Source organism: Megalops cyprinoides, chromosome 13 (assembly GCF_013368585.1).
Source record: "Megalops cyprinoides isolate fMegCyp1 chromosome 13, fMegCyp1.pri, whole genome shotgun sequence".
In the NCBI taxonomy this organism is placed as follows: Eukaryota; Metazoa; Chordata; class Actinopteri; order Elopiformes; family Megalopidae; genus Megalops; species Megalops cyprinoides.
In genome coordinates, this window is record NC_050595.1 from 21,695,533 (window position 1) to 21,709,979 (window position 14,447).

At 43.9% G+C, this 14,447-nt stretch overlaps 1 protein-coding gene across 3 annotated transcripts in view; it reads left to right on the forward strand.

The window, feature by feature from the left end:
• The window catches only part of LOC118787761 (A-kinase anchor protein 13-like), a 66,464-nt gene that overhangs the window by 44,108 nt on the left and 7,909 nt on the right, over nt 1-14,447 (forward strand). For all 3 annotated transcript variants that reach the window (XM_036543417.1, XM_036543419.1, XM_036543418.1), the window contains 10 exons: nt 3,044-3,206; nt 8,261-8,328; nt 9,593-9,665; nt 9,766-9,910; nt 10,503-10,615; nt 11,166-11,312; nt 12,232-12,482; nt 12,598-12,723; nt 13,186-13,303; nt 13,848-14,099. In XM_036543417.1, the coding sequence (XP_036399310.1) occupies nt 3,044-3,206; nt 8,261-8,328; nt 9,593-9,665; nt 9,766-9,910; nt 10,503-10,615; nt 11,166-11,312; nt 12,232-12,482; nt 12,598-12,723; nt 13,186-13,303; nt 13,848-14,099 (1,456 nt within the window). The remainder of the gene's footprint in view (nt 1-3,043; nt 3,207-8,260; nt 8,329-9,592; nt 9,666-9,765; nt 9,911-10,502; nt 10,616-11,165; nt 11,313-12,231; nt 12,483-12,597; nt 12,724-13,185; nt 13,304-13,847; nt 14,100-14,447) is intronic.

The following is a 14,447-nucleotide window of genomic DNA, read 5'->3' on the forward strand; positions in this document are numbered from 1 at the left end:
TAGTTGACTTCCTAGCCCCTGGCAGTTAATTCTAGCTATGTAGCTTTCTAGCTAGCTTGGCAGCTTAATTTCCGTTAGTTGACCAGTATATTTACTTTATGTGTGAAGTTCAAAAAACATGCACTTGTATAATTGATTGGCATTGCTCAGGTCATTAATAGGAAGTACTAGGGCAGTGACAAAAGCAGGTATTGGCAAGCCAAGCAGAGTTCATTAAAGGTCAACACCTGCCATTATCTTCTCAGAAAAACAGCATTCAAACCAAATCATCTGTGACCATACAGTAATATGACGTTGTATGCTTGCGCAAGGTTTTCAGATGCAGCATCGTTTTGCAGCACGGATTTTTTTTTAGAGCATAGATCAAACCTTGGAGAATTTGAAATCGAACGCTGTATTAGAGTCTGCAACAAGGCCACTGGGCCTGTGTGCTATTATTTATTTGTACTGATTCTAAATTTAGTCATTAGGGAAATTGTGAATGCACGCCCATGAGAACATGGAATCCACATTATCAGCCGGTGCACATTGTGTTGACTTTGAATAGTTGCTTGGTAGGGTGAGGTAAAATCCACAGTTTAGCTTGATGTTGTGCTCAGCTGAGTGTTACCATTGTGTGTGTGTGTGTTGCACATTATGCAGGGTACTTCAGCCTGTAAAGGTTTGTTTTTTTGTGAAACTGTCTGAAAGATGGGAGAGTGCTTTGCATTTTGGGACCTCAGAGTATAGCTGTCCAATGATGTCAAGTCGCCGATTCAGGTGGAGCCCTGTCCCAGTGACAGCTGGAAGGCTGCTAAGCCCCTCCCCTTGAATCTCACATAGAGAAGTCAGCAGTGAGATAATGTTTGCGCTTCTATCTCCCCGCAGTAGAGGAAGTTCAACAGGAAGATGAGACACATGGTGGTTTCGACCTTTTCTGTGACGAGCAGTGGTTTTAAAGTGCCAGCACTATGAAAATCTCCCTTCTTCCTACAGAAGCCAACATTCTCTGAATAATTTGGACTATATTGGTAGACAGTTTGTGTAAAGCTGCTGTTGCTATGTATGCACCATCTCAAATGGACTTCTTAGGATAATGACCGATTGAGACTGTGTACAGTATGGGCATAGATTGCACATATTATTTTCGAGCACTATTGAAAGACGGGCGTAGTAGCCAAGTAGCCATGGTAGTGACCAACAGCACAACCTCAGCGTACACATTTGCCACTTCCTGACATTAAGTGCCATTTTGTACCAACACAGCCTGGCAGAATGTGTCAGACCTTTGCCCTGGCATTGCCAGTCCACTTTAAGATCATCCAGGGTGATTTCCCTCACTTTAAAAATAAGCATTAGCAGGGTGCGGAAGTTGCAGCTCTGTGTCTTTAAGATGAGCCTTTGCGAGGCACAGTCAGGGACAGAGGCAGAGCCACAGCACCCCCTGCCACCGCTCCCGCACTTCCTCCACCTTCCGCCACTGCCGTCATGGGAGCGCTAGTTCTGCGGCCGTAGAGGCAGCAGCTGGTTCCAGAGCGATGCTGTACCGTAAGTTCTTTGAGGGCCAGGGCCGCTCCTTGAAGCTGAAGGATTTCCTGGGGCTGGAGGTAGGCGGCTTAGCGTGAGAGCGCCAGTGCTGTCGGGAACTTTGGGTCGAGGCGAAGGGAAGATCTCTCTCCTTCTCTCCCCCTCTCTCTCTCTCTCTCTCTCTGCTCTTCTTTTCCTCCCTCTCTCACGCACTCCTGCTGCCTGTCTTCTTGCCTGTTTTCTTTGCGACTTTTAATGAACCAGACTCCCTCTCACCCACAGCCTTCTCACTTCCTCTGTGCTTGAAATGTGGAGCTTTTTCAGCGCTTTAGTTGTCTATTTTACTGATTTGTGGAGGATCATTTAAGAAAATGGCCTAGTTTCATGTTGATGTATGGATTATTTGAGAAGAAAGTTGGATGTAATGTGGTACCATTTTCATTTCTGGCAGTGGTAGTGGATGGCTTTTATGTATGGTTTCGTTTTCCACTTAAAAAGCCCTGGAATTATGAATATTTGCAGACATAAACAATATTACATCAGTAGTTTTGATGTGTACAACTGTGCTGTGTACAGCTGGTCCTCCTGCCTAAATATTGTCTGTCAGATCTGTAAGAGGTAAAATGTAAAGAGTAAAGTGACAATAACCAATTGTAGTAAAGAAATAAAAAGAGAACTGCTTGATAATGGGGAATAGCAACTATATGTGTGTGGATGTGTAGCTCAGCAAGAGGAACACTCTTAAAGCTTGTGGTTTTAAATTGAGGTTTAATGAGATGAATTTGATACTGAATGCTTTCCCTTATAAAAATCAGTGTATTTAAATATTTATTGTAAAAAATGAGATCCAAATATGTGAGGTATGTATTTTTATTTGTGGTAATGTAGGACAAATGATACAAAACAAAATGACCTTGTCGCAAGCATTTGCATATGCATATTGCTTTTAACATATCTCTAAACATTAGAGAAAATGCATTTTTCATTTTATGCACGGACTTAGACCCATGAAAGTGTCAGTAATTTTCAATTGTTTTCCAAGTATTTTGACATCTACTAAACATATGTTCCTTACTTTTTGGATTTTATACTTAGACACATTAATATATATTTAACATGAAGAACAGCAATAGAACCTATTTGTCACCCAAAGTACCAGCCAGTATTAGAGGTATTAGACAAATTGACTTGAAAATCAACTGGCCACTGTTAAACTGAAGGAATGTTAATGCACTCCTGTCACAAAAAATCATGCACCAATGGTAAGAGGATGATTTGCTATAATGGATTTTGAAGATTCCTGTTGTCAGTGAAGGGCTATGATGTATGTGTCTGGTTTCAATGTAATTTACTGTTAGCACAAAGGAGTTCCAGGTAATTGGCCACCTAATGCACCGTATTGACAGCGGTTCTCAGGGTTTGATTGCACAGCTATAGGAAAAAAAGAAAACTTTGCAAAAACCTAGGAGAGTATGAAGGATGTGGGTGGGATGACTTGGGATGTTTCTGGTCCTAATCATTTTTTTTTTCTGCACAGGAAAAAGACAAAGACAAGAGCAGAGATAAAGAGAAAGAGGCCAAGGAGAAGGAGAAGCAAACCCTGAATGGACATCTTTTCAGCGCTGTAAACTCCGCCCTCTCGGTCCAGTGCTACCAGTGTAACAAAGCTATCAACACTAAGGATGCCTCCTACTGCACAAGTAAGAGACCAGGAAATGACACAGTGGCAGGGGAACTGCTCTCCTGGATTTGCGTGCGAGTGGCTCTTTCTGTTGTTGCATGCGCAAGTTCCCTCAGTTAGTTTAGCAGAAGTTAATGTAAAACCTACCGACCAATGTTTGATTATTGATGTGCATCGGTGGCATTTGCTGCAAAATAAGTGTTGAGTGCTGTTTCTGGCTTTCTTGTCTAATGTGGAAATGTTGCGAGTCGGGCACAGTTGGCTGAATTTGATGTTGGCCCATCTGTGTTGTGCAACTTCCTCCTTAAGTTCCAGCTTGATTTGTGAACATGCACTCATGTGGCCATCTCGGAGCTTCTGAGGAAGCCTTATAGAATGACAGGTTTGGTTTCCTATCTCAGCTTTACCATGCAGGGCACAATTTCAGTGCCTCATTCAAGCAAAAGGAAAATGAGCTGTTCTGCTGTGGAGGTGCTGTGGATATGCAGCCATGCTGCAGGCGTCTGCTGCAGGCGTCTGAAGAGGATGTTGCTTGTTTCACAAGACTGTGGCAGTGCTCAGAAAGAGGCCAAAAAAAGGAAACTTGCCATTACAGTAAATGGCGACATCACTTCCTGCTTCCTGTCAGAGTTCTGGCTTTGCTTCAATCAGCTGTAGATACATCAACGCAGGAAAGCTTTACTGTTGGCTGTTCTTTGGAAGTGCCCTATCTTTGGCATGGATGGTACCTTTGTTAAAGGTGACAAAGTTCTGTCCAGTCCTAATAGGGTTTGCTAGGAGATGGGATTGTCATTTCACAGTTGTCACACAAAGCTCTGTTGGCGAGGCAGAATAAATGGTGATTAACAGTCAAATCACTTAAGTTGTTTTTTTAATCTGCAAGCATACCTTTGATATATCTGTATATCAGTATATATATAGTATATATTATGTATATATAATGGAATTATGATATTTTTGTCCTTGCTGTTATATTTGGCTTTCTCCTTTAAATAATTTAACAGTTAATTAATTAAATGTATTATATACATATGCATACATATGTTGTGCATAACATTTTTTTTATTTATTCCAAGTATAAAACTTTACATCTTTGCATGCTGTGCTTTAGGCTCTTTTCCATTAGAGTGAGGCTGTTTTGGAAAGCTGTTTGCATTTGAAGCTGGCAGTATTTCAGTTACACCCACTGAAAGCTGGGTATTTTGGGGTAAAAGGTGAGATTATGGTATATTTTTACCTCAGAAGCAGTGTAGTGGGTGCAGCAGGGTGACAGTCCTCCATCTGGTGTCTGAGTAATGTCTGGACTGGGAGCCAGTCAGGGACCTCTTCCAGCCACCCAGCATTACCAAGGGTGCGTTTACATTTACACAAAAGACCTGAAGCCGTAGATGGCTTATGGTCCTGCCTACAAGGGAGCACAGACATCTTTAACTGGCATATCTTTGCTGTTTATGTGAAGAGAGGGTCCTTGTTATGATGTTGGCCTAGAACCATTCAGCCATATTATAAAACAAAAAACTTTTTCTTTTTTTACGATGGTGATTGCGACACACTGATGTTATCTGCTTGCGAGTACCGTGGAACAGAACCCCGAACTGAAATGGCAAAAACACTGCACATGCCAGAGCACAGCCTGACACTGTAGGCTTTGTTGTGTGCTGCTGACAGGGAGTTGGGAAGAAAAGCCTTGGGCCTGTAGTTCTTGTCAGTCTTGTGGACTGTTTTGAAACTGCATAGATAGAAGTAGGACTAAGGAGTGTGTCTGTGTGTGTGTCTGTGTGTTTGGGGGGGTGGGGGTGTGGGGGGGGGGGTTAGCAGTCAGAGCAGGAGCAAGGGAGAGATGGCGCTCTGCCCAGCCAGCCTCTTCAGTTTTACACTGGGTTGCATCACCCTTTCCCCCGGCCCCCGCCCCCCACCCCTAACCCCGGCTGCTGCTGGGAGACGTCAGTCCTCTCAGACGCATTTACTCATTTATGGCTTTGTTTTAAAAGGGAACTTCCTGTCAATACTCTGCCTCAGCCCTGCTCACATATTCTAGGAAAAAGTGTTTATTTCATTTTCTTTGAAGTTTGGCAGCATGCACTGTTAGTCATGTGTTCAATTTATATAATACTCATACAAGCCCTACTTAAGTTATCAAAATGAGGCATTTGTGCACATTTTTTTAGTGTTTTTTAAAAGTAACTCATTTATATATTTTAGGAGTCTTCAGTAAAATCTGATAACCCACACAAATTGGATTTTGGTGGGGGGGGGGGATCAGTACTTTTTGAAAAATTAATGAATAGAAAGCTGTAGATTATCATTTTCTCAATTCTGTCTTCTACAGGGCAGAAATGAAATAAAAAACTCAACATAGTGACCATCCCTCTTGTGATATTGACATTGGATGTGCCAAAACAAACTTTAAACGTGACGTATTAAGTTCTTCTTTTACAATCAACAGCAGAGTGCACAAGTTTAACTTCTCTACTGATTTAACCTTTTTCTCTGGTGAGCTAGCACTAGCATGAACAGCTCCCATCTACCAGAACACCTCTTAGTTTACAATGACTCATATTCAACTCCATTCAGCCTTTGAAATGCAGCATGATCAATCCTATCCAAGAATAGGGGAAATGACTTCATGTTCATATGTTTTATAAACAAGTCGATTTGAGTAATTTTGCCTCAGATGATTACGGTCTACATTGCGTCACTGACAGGTTGTCTGGGTTTAAGACTGAACTTAAGCAGCATACTGTAGAGATTGTTGCTTGCAGAAGAATAATCATGTTTATTGTACCATGCATCTTTACAGCGCTCTCTGACTAACTAAAGATTCTAACTGCCCCGTGACTTAAACTCTGAATGTTATTTGTGTCTTTGGTGGAGTTTCCTGGCTGGTTGTTGGAGTTGAAGTACAAAACATTTTGCTGCACGCCCAGAAGTGCTACAAAGAAACAGAGATGAGGCTCTAAAAAAAAACCCTCCTAACACCTTCTCATTCCTTCAAAGAGGCAAAAAAATAGTTTTGTGTAGCTGAAAGGAAAGCATTCATGTTTTGGAAGCAGTCTGTATTATTTTGATCTCCATATAAAAAGCTATACAAGACTAGAATTCGCAGAAATATTATGCCCATCACCCATCTCTAGATATTGACTGAAGTGAGTTATTTGCTTAGAGCTCCTCTATACCTTCAGGTAGTTGTCACATGACTGTGATCTTCTATCCAATGTTCTATACTAGAACAGCATATTACTGTCTCTACAATAATCTCCTGCAATATTGATCTGATAATTCTGCCATAATGAGCCTGTTTAGGATGACAGAGTGACTCACCATCTTCCACTGACTACTACAGACTGACTTCCTCGGGCCACATGCTGGTTCATCCGCCTCAGACCTGCTATAATCTGCCAGTTTAACCAATATTTGCAGCGTGTCTGCTTGCTGTTGTATTTGTGCTGATGGCTAGTCATGACAGCCAGTTTTAATGTCTGCTGGGGCTGCACTCAGGGATTTTTTATTTTAATTGTCATTTTAATTGATGGGGCTCTGCAGTCAGGTAGTTGCATGTTGCATTTTCTATGAATATTTACTACTTTCTTTCACAGTGCAAATCCCAATGCAGTATAGGTCACTGTAGAAAAGTGTTTGCTATATTTAAAAATATTAATTCAAAAGTCTGTTATTGCGTTTCTAGGCAGTCGTTTGCAGTGCCGGACTTCTGAGTATAGGGAAGTTTCTAGAATGTTCAAGAGAGTGGGTGCTGGAAGCCACTGCCTCTGTTGCCTGTTTTGTTAATCAGTGTTTTTTAGTCTCTTAGGAAGATGACAGTAGTGGGAAGTGCAGTGTCATTTGGGGAAATCCCATTTTTCAGCCCTGTGAGGGACGGTGAGAGACTGCTCCAATGAGAGCTTTCTGTATTAGCCGGCAGACAAACAGCGTCCAATCAGCTGGTGTTTTGATCTTTGCCACTGAAGGAAACCAGCTGTGTCCATGCTGCTTTCTCTGCGTTGGGCCAGCTTTTTCAGGGGAGGTCAGATATGAATCAGTTTCAGATATTGAAAGAACTCAGAATTAGGTTATGCACCAGAACAGCTATGAAAAGAGACAATAACACACCCCACACTGCAGTCTCACGTCAGTCGTTAACAGTTTGAACTGGGAGCTCTGACAATACTCACATTGTTAGTTTCTCCTCACGTGTTTTACATTTGTATGGCTGTCTGATGGGGATGTCTGCAGGTGTGTGGCTTAACCCTTTGTTGTTCGCATTGGTACACTGTTTTCTCTATCAGCTGATTTCTGGCCTGCATCTGATCCTGGCAGTATTCGGACTTCTCTTTCTGTCATACAGTAGATAAGCTGCTGTTATACGGCCATTTAGAGTCGTCTTCACCTTTAACTGGGTGTGTCTATGTTGAATGTGTACAGTAAATAAGACAGTTTGTGTTCGAAGGTCAGTCATTTAAGCTCCAAGGCCTGAGAAAGGTAAGCTGGTACAAAATAAATTTTAGATGTTCCATTTCTGACAGAAGCAGAATTTCTTCTGAATGATGTTTTCAATTAGGGAAGCACAACTGATACTGGGGATATGTGGTTATTCAGAGCTGATAGAAGGTCAGTGTCTTTGAGTGTTTTGCGTGCGGACTTTCCATTCCTTATGTGGTTGAAGTGGCCACACAGGTTTTAGTTTTGTTGTAGTTTAATGCCACAATGACATTGTGTTGCAGGTAACATCTGATAGAGTCAGGTGGACAAGTGTTAACCTCTCCCCGTTTGATGTGTTTTTGTTTTCTGTCAAACGGAAGTTGAAACTGATAACCTAGAAGCCAGCAGAGTAACCTGAATGTGGGTTTTAGATTTTAGAGGATCAGACAGGCATGTGTCTGGCAAATCAATGTGTCCTTTCATTTTCAGAGACAGAGAGGCCGTTGGCGCTCATGGTGTAATGTTCTCCGTATGTGTTTATAGTGGTGCCTCCATGTTTTTGGAACCGTTTCTATCTTAATAGGGGCTTTGATGGGATTGTGTTTTCCTTCTCGCTGTCACCGGCGACTGACTGGTTGAATCTGTGTCTTGTTTCAGACTGCAATGCACACGTTCACAAGGGCTGCAGGGAATCCCTCCCACTTTGTGCCAAGGTCAAAATGAAGGTAAGTGGTACTCCGGTCCTGTGTGTCTCCGCTGTTCCAGGTTCAGCTTGTCTTTCAAACCGGGCACGTTTGCCCAAATGCGGCCAGTGCAACTGAGTCGGTATGGATTTGGTAATGAACTGATTACTGAGCAGGTAAGGAGTAAGGAGTACTGAATTGATGCAGAGTTGCAGGCTGTCGTGGCACTCCACAGTACTGTAGTGAGAGAAGATAATGCTCAGATGTGAACTGAAATGGCAGCAGTGAAGCTAAGCAGGAAAGTTTGACACCAGCTGTTGTACTGGCTCTGATCCCATGCCAGTGAATGGTGTTAACATTCCAGTTACCCTGAAAATGATGGGTAGTAGAAGTCACACTGGATATAGTTGGCTTGAAGTGTTTGATCCTTCCACCATTCCATCTGGCTAGGAGGAGTGTGAAGAAACATGTCATTTTATTGAAAAAAAAATGGTTTAAAGCTGTTTTTTTGAGGGAGTTTTAAAAAGGCCAGCTTTGAAGAATTAGTTTTACTATTCTAAAATCTCTCTCTTAGAATAGTGAACATAAGTATGATTTTCATGATCTATAAATGGATGCCCCAAAGGATTTTGAATTGCTCAGCATTTTTAATGAACACTAAGAGCTTGTAGACACACTGATTTTTTTTCAGCCATCTGGATAGATCATATCAGGGGTAATATCAGAGAAGTAGTTTGATACACAGATAACATTTCATCTGGCTGCTGATGGGAAAGTCGATTATAAATACATGCATGCTGGGAGTTGTTGTTTTTGTTTTTTTCCTCCTCTTTTTAAGATTTCTCTGTGTAGTTGTCTCTTTTTTGCTGTAGTTTTTTCACTATGCTCTGTAAGGGGTGACCTGACATTGTCCAAGATATAACTATTCTCAAGGGGTTCTTGAGAGGGTTATTTCGAAACAAAGCTGGATCTCTCAATCCACTGCTTTAGTTCTCATTACAAGTCCATTTACATATTAATGTGCTATGTAGCTGTGTTAAAACCCTCAGAGCAACCTGCACTAATCCTCCACATTGACATCATGGGACATCAAGCTTATCTTGGTGCTCAGTGTTTGGTTGTTAATATGTGAGGAGGCAGGGATAGAGTGATGCCTTTGTTCTTTTATCTACTTCCTCCCATGTTCATGGTTTCAAATAATATGATATTTGATAGCTTTGTGTGGTGTGTTGTCCTTCTTGATAATTTTGCATCATGCTGTGTGTGGGAAAAAAAAAGAATTTTAATTTTTTTTGTTTGATTTCAGCAACAGAAACAGCAACAGCAGTATGCAGTACCAGATTCTGCCTCAATGCCTGCCGTCACTTTGAGAAGTAAAAGTAAGTTCCCCCATCATTTTCCAAGGCTTAGCAGACATGTTTTTCCGGTGCTGTTTACCTGCCTGCAGGTGGCATTCCTGACCTGTCTGCGTGTTTTCAGCCACAACGCCTCGGGAGCGGCCTTGGTCCGCCATCTCAGCCCCAGACGACCCCACCGTGATGATGGTACCTCGCAGACATACCAGCATCATGCCCTTCAACAGCAGTAACCTGTCCAAGAGCATCTCCATTAGCAACATCGCAGGGTAAAACACGTCTGCATCTGCTGTCTGTCTGCACCACAACCCAATACCATCTCTCCCACAGCTCAACACCATCTCACCCATAGCTCAACATCCTCTCAACACCATCTCACCCATAGCTCAGCATCCTCTCTCCCACAGCTCAACACCATCTCACCCATAGCTCAACAGCTCAACACCATCTCACCCATAGCTCAACAGCTCAACACCATCTCACTCATAGCTCAGCATCCTCTCTCCCACAGCTCAACACCATCTCACCCATAGCTCAACAGCTCAATACCATCTCACCCATAGCTCAGCATCCTCTCTGACACAGCTCAACACCATCTCACCTGCAGCTAAACATTGTCTCTCCCACAGCCCAATACCATTTTGCCCCTAGTTAGGTGTAATCTCATTCACTTCCTCTGTCCCACCCACAGCCCAGCCACACCACATCCTGCTGTCTTACTGCCACAGCCTAACCCCTGTCTGTCACCTACAGCACACCGCAGCCTAGTTATTGAAATGACTCATGTTATTGTTAGCCTTTTTTCATAAAGTTAATGAACCATTATAAGCTAATTTGTTTACCACCATCTCGCCCGCTCAGCCCGGTGTTTGACGAGATGCCGCTGAAGAGCCTGAGGTACCTGTCCCAGTCCACCGACTCGCTGCACAAGACCAGCAAGGTCAACGAGTCCACCGAGTCCCTGACGGACGAAGGTGAGCCGCCGCCTTGCGGCCCGCCTCGTTACGCGGTGTTAGCGCTCCCCTGTGTGTGTGTGTCTGCCTGTCTGTGCTACCCCACAGCTGGGGAGCAGGTGTGGGCTCAGCTGGGACTTGGAAATGAAATCCAGTCCATTTCCTCAAGCACAGGATTCAAAGGAGAGAGGAACGTGATCTGGGTTCCTCAGAGCAGTTTTTTAGAGATAGAGATATCCTTGTCTTAATATCAAGTCTAACTTGCACTATACTACTGAAAGTAGCACATGTACAGTATTTTTTCTGTTCTAGTTCTAGTTTGAAGGAAAGGTGGAGAGCAAAGTTTACTGTATCTATTAGTTAAGTCTAGCACAGTTAAAAAGAAAATCATGCTTGAGGGAAGGATATACAAGGTTTAAATACAAAGAACTCAATTTGTAAAATCAATGAGAATATAATGAATTGGTTCATCTGGTTAACTTTACCCTATGTAGTTTTTGATTAGCTTAGCAGAGAGGTTTTTGAGGTCCTCCCAGGTCAGAGCCACATTCTCAATGCCCGTTTGTATCAGGGACAGAGATGATGGACAGCCAGCTGATGGGCGAGTTCGAGACTGATGCCAAGGAGCTGGAGGCAGATTCCTGGAGCTTCACCGTGGACAAGAAATACCTGAAGCAGCTCAAAAAGGACGTCATCAAGAGACAGGATGTCATCTACGGTAAGAGCATCTGAGCCGTCACGGCTTTGGGTACAGCGCTGCGCTGGGTCTTGTGATCTCGGCTGCTCTCTGTCACAAAAGATTAACTGCAGGATGCAAAGCATTCCTGAGAAGCCAGACAACATATTTCAAAGGTCAGTGTTGTGCACGAAATATGGGAAAACAAGTACAGTCAGAGAGTACAGGCCTTTGCCTCTTTGATGTCTCATTTTTACACAGGCTCCCTCTTGTGGCCAGTGTTTCACATGAAAGTTCACAATATGCTGGGTAGCCAAATTCCAACGGCCTGATGTTCTGTATTTTGGCACTAAGTGGTTTTGATACACTACAGTCTGGTTCAGATGAAGAGGGGGACCAAGCCATGGACACTGTCATCAGTGTATATACTTCTAAATTGAAGAGACCACTAGTTTCTCAGATATACTCACAAGCAGACAGACAGAAATACTGAGCCGGTTCCAATACCGGTGAGGTAGGATGATTAAAATACTCACGCCATCTGAATTCTGCCACATCATTCTCTGAAAGCACATTTTAAGCAGGTTGCTACGTCAGTGTCTTTGACTGTGATTGTATTGGACAGAAGCGGTCAAGGCTTCAGCTCTCTGTTCCAGAATGTGTCCGCCTCGCCCCAAATCACCCCCCCCCCACCACCCCCTGATCCTCCAGCAGAGCTGATGCACAGTATAACATGCTATATTGAACTAAGGAAAGGAGTCACACAAAGTGATATTCCAAAGCAAGTGTACACTGTAACAGAAAAGAATATTTGCAACGTTTGAACACAAGCCATTTAGATTTACAGAATCCATGAAACTGTAACGTATCGTTCAACGTCAGTCTTCTATCATATGCAGTAAACCGCACCCTATGGAGTGCTTTGTCATAGACATTAATAAAGCGGCCATCCTCCCCCCAGAGCTGATCCAGACGGAGATGCACCACGTGCGGACGCTGAAGATCATGGCGGACGTCTACAGCAAGGGGCTGGTGAAGGAGGTGCAGCTGGAGCCGCAGACGGTGGAGCGGGTCTTCCCCGTGCTGGAGGACCTCCTGGAGATCCACACCGGCTTCTTTAGCCGCATCCTGGAGAGAAAGAGGGAGTCCCAGCAGGAGGGCAAGGATGGCGGCTTCGTCATCCGCAAGATCGGCGACGTCCTCGTCACCCAGGTGAGAAGGGGGGGGGGGCGCCGTCAGGGACGCGGCGGAGAGCATTGATTAATGACGCGGTGACTGTGTCGTGGCGCTGGGTGGGAAGGCTTACTTCGATCCGTTTCTGTTCCAGTTCTCGGGCTCCAACGCAGAGCGCATGAAGAAGGTTTATGGCAAGTTCTGCAGCCGCCACAGCGAGGCGGTGAACTTCTACAAGGAGCTACACACCAAAGACAAGCGCTTCCAGGCTTTCATTAAGGTAAGCACGCTTATCTGCACTGTGGAATTTGCCCTGATGGAAGCTTTTTCTCTCCTTAACTGCCTTTGTCTGAGGATGTGGAGGTTTTTTGTTTGACAGTGTCATTGTTCAGACGAATGTAACAATTGTTCAGAATTTGGAAATTCTGTTTGATTTCTTTTTAAAAAAGTTGTGGAGATGACAAGTTAGTGATGAAGGACTGAGGCTCCATTAATCATGGAATGAATGAGGCTACCGCCTTCAGTAAATTACTGTTTTTTTCTGATCCATTCAAAAGACTTCACTCTCATTAGCAGGGTACTATGATTTTTTTAAACAGTCTATTTACTGAATATCATGAAAGCTGTGTCCATTTTGGAGTAGATGAAGCCTTTGTCATCACTAACAAAAGGTATTTTGAAAAATATTGTTTCAATACAGACTGCAATGAGTAATTTTCTAAAATCTTTGCTTGCCTTTCAGAAAAAGATGAGCAGCACTATCGTCCGAAGACTAGGCATCCCGGAATGTATATTACTCGTAACGCAACGGATAACCAAGTACCCTGTGCTACTACAGAGAATCCTTCAGCACACCAAAGGTGAGGCGTTCCTCCAGAGTTGCACCACTGTGTGAAATCTGACACAGTCGCTAGCAGTAGGAAAGCTGGGGACAGGCCAGGGACTGTTGCCAGGGAACAGGGCCTTCTCGTGGCTGAACCACCCACCACTGTTTGAACAACTGCAGGGTGGGTTTCTTGGCAAATGGGCTTGACCTATGAGCAAACTGCTGCTGTCCATATGTGATGGTTACTGTTCTTATGAACGCTGACCAGCTTCCAAGAAGAGGTGTCTATGTGCTTGTTTTTGTATGTGTTAGTTCCATTGTGCCCTCTCAGATACCACCTCTGAGCTATATCCTTGGGTTATCCTTAACCCAGAATTGCCTCAGTAAATATCCAGCTGTATAAATGGATAAAATTATAACCTATTTAAGAGTAGATGGATGAGAGCATCTGCTAAATGACAATAATGTAATGTAATGTAATGAGTCACAATAAAATGCAGAAATGTCATATAAAAGTGAGTAGCTAGAACCATGTGGAGGGCTAACACACCGCTGTCCCTTTCGCCTGCCCCGTGCAGAGAACGAGGAGGACCACAAGGACGTGACGCAGGCCCTGCGGCTGGTCAAGGAGGTGATCGCGGCGGTGGACAGCAAGGTGAACGAGCACGAGAAGAAGAGGCGCCTGAAGGAGGTGTACAGCCGCACGGACAGCAAGTCCATCATGCGCATGAAGAGCGGCCAGATGTTCGCCCGCGAGGACCTGATGCGGGGGCGGCGGCTTCTCCACGACGGCGCCCTGCAGCTGAAGAACTCGGCAGGCCGACTGAAGGGTGAGCGCCCGCCCTCCTCCACCTCTTTCACAGTCTGCCTTTCCCCTCTTTCACAGAGGTGTGGTCTCCTGCTCGGTCTAAACCTCTCCCCCCTCTCAGCTCTCCCCCTCTATCACAGGACCCTCTGGTCCCTTTTTAAGCTCTGCTCTCCTTGATTTCTTTGTCCTCCTTTTGTGTCCTGTTTAAGCTGTCTCTTTGCCTGTCTCCTTTCCTTGCGGTCCTTTAATTTCCGGTTTAGTCTGAATATATTTAATGCTGTCTCTTTCCCCCTGTGTTGCCTTGTTTTCCTCTTGATTTTGCCCAGTTCTTTAGTCTTTGCACTTAGTGACAATGCTTTTTTGTATTTAA